Below are 10,738 nucleotides of genomic sequence, written 5' to 3' on the forward strand. Positions count from 1 at the left end.
GGCAATTGTTCTCTCCCCCTCGGGATCCAACTGCTTGGCTATCTGGAGCGAAGAGCTCGTGGCCAAGTCAGCGTTTGCAGGAGATATCGCAAGAATAATTGTGTTTGAAGGAGAGATGTAACGCGTTACCATACTCTTGATCTGCCGATCGATATCTTTTGGTTGGTCACCAACGGCGTTCATCACGAGCCCGGGAAGATCGACAAGTGTCAGGTTAAGCACATGGGATGAGTAAATCTTGAGATTAATAGGCTTATCCGTAATAGCGGAGTGCCCAGCAACTTCCGTTGTACGGTTCTGAATCTCCTCATTGATCTCAGAAAAATCAAAAAACTTCTTATTGGGTCTGTGGAGAAACTCACCCCATTCATCCTTGTTTGACCTTGGTAACTGTACCAGCTGCAAAACCAGTGGGCACCGTGTCACAATGCCTGAACCACGAGGAAGGAAATCCTTACCGACAATAGCCTCCAGCACACTGCTTTTGCCGGCACTCTGACTTCCCACAACAGCAATCTGTGGGAGGTTAAGCTTGATGTTCATCTTGACATTTGCAAAGGCATCGTGTAGGTCATTGACGACCGAGATGAGTCGCTCCATAGGATCAAAAGTATCTAATAAAGGTGTAAGATATTAGTGTGCATGTGTGTGTGAAGAGGGGGAGATATAAACATCAACAAGGAAAGAACCACATGCAAGAACAATGATAACGAACATAAGGTGGGAATTCGGAAGACACTGTCACACATTTATCGTCACAGAGGTAGATTTTGCCTCATAGAAGAAGAGGGAAATATGATCTATTTTACAGGGTATGAGGTTGTGCGGCCCCCCTTACCTAGTCACAGCAGTATGGATCAGTAATCTTTCACCCGGTTCCATCCTCATTTTTATCGTCACTCAGAAGACCAAGCAACCGCTGTCGCCGCCGCCTCGCCTCAGAAACCTCCTGCAAAACGTGTGGTGCGTACGGTATCCTAATTCGCAGTTCACCATTCACCGAGCTGCGTTGTACATTAACACCCGAGGGAGCAACCTCTTGGCTTAACGGAACCTGGATGAGTTTCTCCTTAACAAACACTCGTATGTAGTTCACTTCCACTTGTACGTCAATTAGCGTTGTGGAGAGGAATCTCGGTACCTTCACTGTCAACACAACTGCTTCACCATCATCCGCTTCCTCGTCAAGAGTGAAGGGGAGTTTGGGTTCGTTTCTCAGCAGAAGCCGCCCGTGCTTCGCTATCTCCTCCTCCGCAGTGAGACGCTGCGGCTTCCTTTCCAACTCTTCACGTATCGCGCCGAACTGACTAGACCGCTCACGTTCCCGTTGCTCTTCCCTTTTGCGCCTCTCCTCCTCCTCCTTCTCGCGCAGCATCTGGAGCCGCTCCTCTGGAGTATGGCCATATAAACGCTCACCCTTCTCGTTGTATCGTGGCGGAAAGGGGTCAACGCCTCGTGCAACCATCTCTGACTTGATACGCTCCGCTTCCTGCAGTCGCAGTGCCTCCTCATTCACAGCGACTGAAATGTCGTCTTTGCTTTGACGCGCCTCCAGCCGCTCTGTCTTAATTACCTCTTCTCCATCGAGCTCACGCAGCTGCGGCAGCGCGTGCACAACGTAGGCACGGTACCCGGCCACCTTCGTGCATGGGTTTCCAGTAAGATGCAACTGGTCCAGGAAAGCGTTCGCCCGCAGGCGCTCCACGCATGTCACGTCCGCCACAAAGTTCAGCGTCAGATCCAGACGCTCCAGGGCCTCACATCCCTCGAGACCTTCGATGTAAGTAATATTGTTCACAGCAAGGTTCAAATATTTGAGATACTTGAGATGCTGTAGGCCCTCGATGCGGGAAATGTAGTTGTTGCACAAGTATAGGATCTCCAGCTCACGACACGCGTCCCCAATGAGCTCGATCCTTTCAATGTCCTGCTGATGCAGTGCCACCTCCTTCAGGTTGCTTAGGCAACCTTCATTGTGCTCCGCGCGACGCCGAAGAAGGTCGGTAGTGATGCGGCCCATTGCTTGTATGAACAATTAAAATAAAGGTCCGCTGCTTATGCCGCCCGCCCTATAAGCAACAGGATACTCTATACCTTGAAGAAGGAACGGAAAGAAGTGATGAAATAGGGAGAACGCGGCAATACCGGAATGCTGATGCACTAATGGGACCGCATAGCACCGCTACGGAATTCTCGATAGAAACTACACCCGAGACCATTACGTACCTCAGAGTGGCGGCATGGTGGGGGCTCCACAGCTACTATCCCCAAATGCCATCTGCAGTGCCCGCCGCGCGTCGTCAAAACGCTGGTGATCCCCAGACAACATCGCCTCGTCCACCACCTCAGTGTGGCGCAGCAGCACCGTGTCTTCGTCGCGCAGTTTGTGTCTGTACTCATAGTGTCCCAGCCGCACCAACTCACGCCCCGCAACGGACGCGCGCATAAGCGTCAGGAAGGTGTCCATCAACACCTCGTAGAACGGTGACGACATGGCATGCCGCCGCAGCAGCATGTGCAAGCCTGACACCGTTGAGTCCAGCGCCTCGTGCGAGCCTGCGGGAAAGACGGCGCGGATAGCATCACGGTGGCGGAAGTGGTAGTCAAGGCGGCGTCCGAACACGAACTCACGCGCCGCATGATTTGTGCATGCCATCGCTATGGTTGCTACAGCGCATGAGGGCAACGGAGATCCCAGTGGAAGTCCCAGCACACCATTCACCAGCTGCTCTGTTGCACTAGTCGCGTGCTGCAGATAAGACATCGTCGCTGACACGGACCCAGGGTACTCACTACTTACCAACCCGGCACCCATGCTACACAGTGGTACACACCCGTTCACGAGCGAAAGAATTTCCGCTGCCAATGGTCCATCTAACCACGTAACACTCTCTCGTCGCCAGAGCCGCTCCGTCAGCGACTGCAATGAACGGGAAAGCTCAACGTCAGCCTTACCACCCAAAGCGAACGAAAGCGTGACACCGCTATTCCTATTGGCATCACCTCCATCACACGCAGCCGCAGACGTCACGGCCCATTCCCTTGCAAAAAGAGGCCCGGACACAACAACTAACTTCGATGGCAGATCCTGAGACACCCGCCCAAGCTGCTCCAGTGGCGTCAAGCCTTCTCTAGTAAAACCACGTGTGAACAGGAGCATCGGCGCGTCAGCGTGATTCTGCGCGCACCTAACCATCGGGGGCGTATGAGCGCCGTCATTTTCCAGGCACGTCGCTGGGACGCATGAAAGTACAGCATCCACACCTACGTCATCCTTTATGGGCTCCGCATCTACAGCGCGCACTGTCAACCCCGATGGCGCTCGTATGCGTCGGTCAGCCAGGCGGAAAGTGCGTGAGCCATACTGCACATCATGAAGGTAGTCACGGTCACGCCCTACCATCGTCACCTCACAAGACGCGGCCGCCCCATTCGCTAGCAGAGAGAGGGCACATGCAGTCCCCAGCTCCCCACTACCAAGCACAAGTAGTCGGGTGCGCATGACAAATTCACAGATCTGCCCCGTACCTCACCGCTCCAAACATCAAACCTTGGAGAGGCAACATCAAAGGAGGATAGGGAACAACAAAGACATATGGAGGAGTAGCAACCGCAGGCTGCAACACTGTAGTGACGGGGAACCAACAAAAAATATGCAAACGCCATGTCCACCACTCACAAGCAAGCTGGTGGGAAGTCTCCCGATGAATGGTAAAATAAATGTTACCCACTCATGCGCTAGCAATAAACTTTACCAATACTACCTCCTTCATGTTTCTCATTTCTCCCTCCCCAACCCTAAAAATAAAATTCACCTGTGTTTCCTGCACACACAGTCATGCGTAGTGGAGCCATGCACAAAATATACTGGCTCACCGCGGAAAGAACAGGTAGGAGAGCTTTTGTCCACATCCCCACCGGCTCTGTAACCAGCCGCTCATCCTTATGCGCTCCACAGCTCGGTGCACGGCCAGTCGCGCATGAGGAAGCGGATTCAATCGGAAGAATTCGTCGAACTCCTTAGCATATGCTTCACCCGTGAGTGAAGAGCCAACAGCTTCCACGATGGCCTGAATCCGAAACGTTCCGCTTCCCCACTGCTTCTCGATTCCCTGGAAGTGCTTCTTGAACAGCGACCAGACATAGCCATTTGGAAGAGAGGGGCTTCCCGCCATCGCAGAAAATATCACACCACCATACTGTGACCGGATACCGTCGTTATAGATACAGCGCTTCGCAATACCCTCGACAAATTCGGCATCCTCGGCATAGCAGACGGCTCGCAGCAACGAGCGGCATAACTCTACGTTGTCATGAGCCTCCGCAAACCGATTCCACACAGTCTGCGCACGTGCCGAAGTTTCCCCGGGTCCTAAGCGTATATACGCTGCCAGGGACATGGTAAGCGTGTCGGCGGTATACGTTGACCCTCCCAGATAAGCATCTGCTTCCTTCAGTGCCCACTCAACTGCTGGCAGCGCGAGTGCCTCCTTTGCAGACAGGCAATGAAGTGCCGTGGAAATGCATGCGTTGATAAAGAAGGCACGCTGCAGGCGCTCCTCTGCCGTACACGGTTCTGTCGAAACAAGCTTCGTCGCCACAACCATAATCTGGTACATTAGATTGTGTCGCAGCTCCCGCCGCACGTTGCCATCTTCCACGAATCCAAGGAAGTCATTCATATCGTGGTAGTACTCCTGCCACACTCCCGCATTCAACTCTCGCTCTGTGAGGACGCACCGGAGGATAGACAAACGCTCCACGTCATTATTTCCCATGTACACGGACGCCAGTGTGTCTGCAATCAAACCACAACGGTCAGGGATGGTAAGAGACTTGTATGCCCCCAACAATGACGAGAAGCTTGCTTCATCGTATCTGCAACGAAAGAAGCCTCGCCTCCGCGGGTTTGCGTTAATCCAGGGCGACTGAGCGAGCTCTTTAGGGAGATCCACACGCTGTTCCCCGCTCCCCCGCAAGGCGACACGGTGGCTGGTCCCATTGGCGCCTTCCAACACCACAGGCACACACCATAGAGTACTCCTCCGCTCAGTCGCAGAGGCAAATTGACAAGGCTCTTGGCGCAGTATAACTACGCCAGACGATGGGCGGCTGACGTGGACAAGAGGGAAACCCATCTGTGTTGTGAAAGAATCCATCGCCTCCGTCAGTGGGACCCCAGAGGACTCTTCCAGTGCCTCCCACAGTTGTTTCGTCGTTGTTGCGCCATAGCGATGCTTTTTGATGTAATGGGCCACCGAAGATGCCCACTTCTCGCCTAGGAACGCCTCTAGCATGTGCACCAGACCCATCCCCTTGTCGTAGCTAATCGCGTCGAATATCTGAGTAATCTCCGCGGGATCGCGGATGGGAACTTCCACAGGATGACTGTGCTCGTACATGTCACTTATCAGTGCGCTCGCCACACTTGCGTTGGCGTCCTCGTTGGCCCTCCATGCCGGCTGTAATTGGTGGGCAGCGTCATAGCCACACCACGAGGCAAATCCCTCCTTCAGCCATAGTCCTTCCCACCAGTTGACGGTCACCAGGTTGCCAAACCAGTTGTGCGACACCTCGTGGCAGATCAACTCCGCGGCACCCTTCAGTGCTGCAACACTGGACGTTTCTTCATCCACCAAAATGGCCTCCACGCAGGCAATGCAACCCCAGTTTTCCATCCCCCCGATTGGAAAGTCCGGTACGGCGACGACATCTAACTTGGGTAGGGGGTACTTGCAATCAAAGAACTTCTCGAAGTACTCCAATGCAAAGGCGGTAGTGCGGAGTGCGAATGCTGCGCGCTGCAGCTTTCCAGGTACTGTGTAGACCCTTATCGGTATGCCACAGGTTGTGGTACCAATGTGTTCCAGTTCCCCCACGAAACACGCGGTGAGATATGGAGGCACTGCGGGCACCATCTCAAAATCATAGGTCACGACATTGGACTCCACCTTCTTCGCACGGAGCGGACCGTTCGACAGCACCGTGTAGTTTTCCATGTCGCACGGAAGGGACACACGGAGCTTGAAGTCTGCACGGGCTGCCGGCTCGTCCTGACAGATGTAAAAGCAGCGCGCTGCTGTCGGCTCAAAATGCGTAGCAGCCATGCGGTGCTCCGTGCCGTCACCAGTTTTGAAGCACACACGGTAAAAGCCCCTCATTTCCTCTCGAATTTCTTGCGTGTAGCTGAACGTCACCGTGTGCTCCTCCGCAGTTTCACCACTCAGCTGCAACTGCAAGGTGCTGGCCTCTTGGTTGTGCCCCACAATTGTCGCCCCACACACCTCGTGAATAGCCATCGTTGAGTTGTAATGCAACTGCAGCTCCTTTGATCCTTCCACATCAGCCGCCCTTCGCAGTACAATTGTTTCCTTCCCATCGTACTTCCAACCTGCGAGGTCTACGCTGACGTGCAAGTCGTAGGACACAGGGACGAAGGGGTTGCGTAACTTCACCGTATTCGCGGCATCTGAGGGGAGAGTTGGCATGTTAAACCCTTGATTGATAACTTGTTAACTTGTCTGAAAAGTGAGAAAGCGCAAGGTTGCAATCAGTGAGGACAACACGCGGCAGGAGGGGGGAGGGTTCGAGTTGCGAAAGAGGTGTGACAGGGCACAGAACGACCTCCTACAGCACGCAGTACAATCAAAGCGAAAAGGGATTTACACGGTGTAGAGCAATAGAGTTGAACTCGTTTTGGAGTGGTGTTGTTGAAGATTTGTAGCTGTTGTTAACAAAATGTGGGCCTACAAAGGCTTTTCGTTGTTTGTGTATTCGACTAGTTTTTCTGAAAGAAGCCTTATCTGGCTCTGAAATGCGTTACGCATTCTCTCTGTTTCGTCGTGTTGCTGTTGTTGAATAGCTTCTAATCGGTGTATTTTCTTTTGTGAGCTCTCTATAATCGAACATTTATTTGCTAATTCAAGAAGTACGCAGTTCATTTGTGTGTGGTAGCATATGGCAGATAGATCCGTGGAGTAAAGTGCCTGCAAAACTTCGTTTTCATCTAATATTGTTGGGGTTGCTGTAACTATATTTTGTTGAATCTCTTCCCGTGGCTGTGCATACGACATGTTGGGCAACCCCATCCCTTTGTGCGTATGATTATCTGAGACATATGCTGAGGCAGTATTGCAATTCTGTACCCTTTTTGCGAATGATTCAGTGAATTCAGCAATGTGTTGTAGGACCGTTCGCAAGGGGCTTGGAAGGATGCTACTTGTTAGTTCCCTCAGCAACTCTGCAAGCTTCCCCATTGCCCCTTGCAGATGGTCTGAAGCCCCACAGCCTTGCCACCAAAACCTTTCAAGTGCTATCATCCACTCAACTGAATCGTAGCTCTCTTGACTCATAACCGTGTGAGAGTCCGAACATATGAATCGGACCGAATTGACTACACCACGTACGGCGGCTAGGGCCTCCATGATAGAATGTGTCATCGTTTCCACTAGAGTAGGCTTGCCAGCATTCGCATTTCCATTTTGATTACCACCACCCATCATGAAACAGGCATCGACAAGAAGTCGAGCATGCTCTAACAAAAGTGTTAGCCACCGTTCAACGCTGGATAGAATTTGGTTTTGCGTGATCAATACCTCTGTCATTGTCTCGTCGGAGGGAGTGGGATTGGCCAACGCAACCTCCAACTTCTCAGCGTGCCCCAAGAGGGAGGTTTTCTGCTCAATGTGTACACCCAGTAGTGTAATAAGCCGATCCTTGTAGCAGCGTATGTTGCCGGACGTGGTCGACGCCAGGTGTGAGCCGAATGAATCGCGGAGGGAGGTGACAAGGACGGATATCGCCTCCATCAGCGTTTTAAAGGAACTGATGACCGCCCTAACCGTGCCTCTCGCGAGGTTTCCACTAACTTCGTGCGGTACGGTCGTTTGATACTCCTTTCTCAGCGAAGGCACAACGGTAAGGGAAGTCCCACTTTGGCGGTTACGGCACTGCACTGGCTGCCGCGACAGGGTGAAAAAGTGATGGCAAAAATTAACTAGCGCCTTCTGAGTGACATAATCCACATTGAGTTGCTCATGTGCCTGCTTCATTGCGTCCGCCAGGCTGCGCAGTTCCATGATCTCTGCTTGCAGCACCTGTAGTTCGGCCTTCTGTTGGCTGCATTGCGTTTCCCATTCCCGTTTGTGGGTTTCATAGTTTGACTGCAATTCAAAGAGCTGCTTGTGAACATTTTCATTCTCCAAGACGATTTTCTCTTGATCCTCAGGGGACAAGTTAATTCCAGTTGACGCAGCACTGGTGGACGACACCTTCTTCGCGTTTAACAAGCCATCAGTTCCATCTGCGCCTGAGACGAGCGACGAGAGGCCCTTCCACGACGTTTTGCTGGTTGCAACAGCTTGTTTGAGCTTGCGTTCTGCTTCAAGTTCCACTGTCTTTAGTTTCCGTTGTAGATTTTTATTTTCCTCCTGCACCCGAGCGAGCTCTTCCCCGATGCTCGTCATCTGCTGCCGCAGCTGTTCGTTTTGTTGCTCCAAAACTTGCTTCTGTTTCGTCACCGTAACAACTGCCTTCTTGAGAAGCGATATTTTTGTTTCGGCATCACTGTTGGCCATCATGGCCGCAACTTCCTCCTTCGTAGACATCCTATCGAAGGAAGTTAATTTGATAATGCAAGGTGCACGAACAAAGCAAGGATAAACAAAGAAAATACAAGACAGACCTTAACAATATACTTACCTCCGTAAAATAAAGAGAAGAAAAAGTGAAGATATGAAAATATGGGAATGGGAGAAACGCAAGCAAAACCTCAAGAAAAATTGTGAACGTGCATGGGTAGGGGGCAGGCATACGTCGCTAAAGATGGACGCGTGCCGGAGCGATGAAAACGGAGGCAACAACGACAAGGATGATACAACCCACGCTTAAAACTACGTGGAGGCGTGACAAACATGCCTACCAACCCCGGTTATACACCAGCTTCCACCTTCTCTCCGCAGTAAGGTCACAAAAGCGCCGTCCTTTACTTTGCTTCGGTGATGTGTTTTCAAGACTGTCGCACCCGATAGGTGAAAGCGGTGCGTGCAGATATGTAAGTCAAACCAACCTCACGCGTCCCTCCAAGATATACGGCCTGAATGTGCGGTAAGGGACGATAAAAACCTCACCGGCATGAACCGTCTGCTCGGCGTCGTCGCCAAGCCTCACTACCCCTAAATCATCCAGCACGACGCAAAATACGTAGTGGTCAATATCTGGAATTGGCAGCACCTCGTTACCCTCGGCGTATGGTGCGTTGGGCACCAACTGCTGTAGCTCAGAGGGTGCCGACTGCAGCCCCGCTTGTCTCACACATTTGCTTATCAATTCAGCAAGCCGGTCAGCCACAACGATCTCGTTATGCGAAAGGTGCTCCCGCAACTGTGTGTGTGCTTCAGCACCGGATTGAGACTCGTAATTAATTGTAAGGGCAAGGGCCTCAATCTTCCGTAATCGACACCGCAGCAATTCACACAGAAAGAATTGTGCACGCTGCACCTCTAGCGCCATGATGTCCGAAGGTTTAAAAGGAAGAAGGGAAACGCCAGAGTCGCTTCCGGCTGCCTTTTGTCTTTCGTCCGTGCCGAGTAACCTAATTTGCTCGTTTTGAGCGACAATCTGCGCCACAACACTATCAACGATGGCCTCGGGATAGGGTAGAATATCCGGAGCACACCGCTCATTTTCCGTCGCTTGTATGAGAGACTTGAGGAGATGGCCCGGGGCGGCATGAGACGGGAACGGAAAGGTTTCGTCGTTAGCTGCCCCGGCAGCCACCAAATCCGCGCCTCCAACAGTATTGCTAGTCGAGAGGCGAGGGCTGCCTTCCCTGCTGAGAGCCTCGTCGAGTTGATCCTCAAAAAACATACGTCTCCTAGAAATTGGAGGTACAAAATGGGAAAATGACATTCTTGAAAATAAATCACCAATTAACGATAACCTACACTAAGTGAGCACCGCCAGCTGATGCACACAACTCTTTGTGCAAGGTTCGGTGGATGCACAACGGGAGGATGACCCATCCCGGTGTTTTTATGCTTAACAACTGCCTGCCGCCCCGCCCCCGAAAAGACAGCACATCTCCCACTAAATTACCAACTCCAAAACATTCTTGTCCACTGGAAAAAAAAAAAGAATGCAAATCGTACTGGCTGATTGACATAAAATTCCATAAGGTAGAAAGGAGTGCAAAAGATGGCCGCACAGTATCTGCACGCGCGTACGCGAGCAAAAGTGTGACCCCGCACCGTCAGCCAATACGATCAAATGATTGCTCCAACACCACATCGCTTGCGCCCCACACTGGGATTCTGAACCCCTACAAAAAAAGGGGGGGACGTCCACATAATTCGGTGCTGGCTGAGCCGGCACCGTTCTTTTTCTATTTTTTTCGTCTACACTCGCTGGATGTTTACTTCCCCCCCTCTCCATCCCTCCCTCCCTCGAAAGGCCTCATAAGGGATTGCATATGATCTCACACCGCTTCCGTGGACCGGGTAAGGAGTATGGTATGGGAGCACAAATTCAATACTTTTCCTTGCAGTCTCACACTACTGCTAGAAGATAAATCAATAATTTGTGTTTGAGGAGTCATGTCAACAATGAAATCGATGCATCCATGAACTTGAGGGAATATAAGGGAGAAAATAAGGGGGAGAAGAAAAAACACTAACAAACACGATCGCTTCGATCTGTGCGTGGTTAGAGACATGGACACGACCGGAGTAAAAAAAAAAAA

General features: G+C 51.7%; 5 protein-coding genes and 1 pseudogene across 6 annotated transcripts in view; all 6 read right to left on the bottom strand.

Moving 5' to 3' along the window:
- TEOVI_000799100 (50S ribosome-binding GTPase/Dynamin family, putative) overlaps positions 1 to 600 on the bottom strand; it is a gene marked incomplete at both ends in the record, with an annotated part of 699 nt that extends 99 nt beyond the window's left edge. The window contains one exon of the mRNA XM_067223719.1: positions 1 to 600. Within this exon, the coding sequence (XP_067079820.1) occupies positions 1 to 600 (600 nt within the window).
- A 268-nt stretch (positions 601 to 868) lies between these two features.
- TEOVI_000799200 (leucine-rich repeat-containing protein) lies at positions 869 to 2,020 on the bottom strand (the record flags this gene model as incomplete). Its single annotated transcript, XM_067223720.1, has 1 exon — positions 869 to 2,020. One exon carries the CDS (start codon positions 2,018 to 2,020, stop codon positions 869 to 871), a length of 1,152 nt encoding a protein of 383 aa, XP_067079821.1.
- A 207-nt stretch (positions 2,021 to 2,227) lies between these two features.
- On the bottom strand, positions 2,228 to 3,502 carry TEOVI_000799300 (NAD-dependent glycerol-3-phosphate dehydrogenase N-terminus, putative; the record flags this gene model as incomplete). Its single annotated transcript, XM_067223721.1, has 1 exon — positions 2,228 to 3,502. The coding sequence occupies one exon, from the start codon at positions 3,500 to 3,502 to the stop codon at positions 2,228 to 2,230; it is 1,275 nt and encodes a 424-aa protein (XP_067079822.1).
- Positions 3,503 to 3,872: 370 nt separating this feature from the next.
- On the bottom strand, positions 3,873 to 6,488 carry TEOVI_000799400 (metallo-peptidase, Clan MA(E) Family M1; the record flags this gene model as incomplete). Its single annotated transcript, XM_067223722.1, has 1 exon — positions 3,873 to 6,488. The coding sequence occupies one exon, from the start codon at positions 6,486 to 6,488 to the stop codon at positions 3,873 to 3,875; it is 2,616 nt and encodes an 871-aa protein (XP_067079823.1).
- Positions 6,489 to 6,746: 258 nt separating this feature from the next.
- TEOVI_000799500 (uncharacterized protein) lies at positions 6,747 to 8,606 on the bottom strand (the record flags this gene model as incomplete). Its single annotated transcript, XM_067223723.1, has 1 exon — positions 6,747 to 8,606. One exon carries the CDS (start codon positions 8,604 to 8,606, stop codon positions 6,747 to 6,749), a length of 1,860 nt encoding a protein of 619 aa, XP_067079824.1.
- A 451-nt stretch (positions 8,607 to 9,057) lies between these two features.
- TEOVI_000799600:pseudogene lies at positions 9,058 to 9,909 on the bottom strand (annotated as a pseudogene). Its single transcript has one exon. A coding segment is annotated over exon 1 (852 nt).
- Between the last annotated feature and the right edge of the window lie 829 nt (positions 9,910 to 10,738).

Source organism: Trypanosoma equiperdum (genome assembly GCF_001457755.1).
Source record: "Trypanosoma equiperdum strain OVI genome assembly, contig: ctg_1949, whole genome shotgun sequence".
NCBI classification, from domain to species: domain Eukaryota; phylum Euglenozoa; class Kinetoplastea; order Trypanosomatida; family Trypanosomatidae; genus Trypanosoma; species Trypanosoma equiperdum.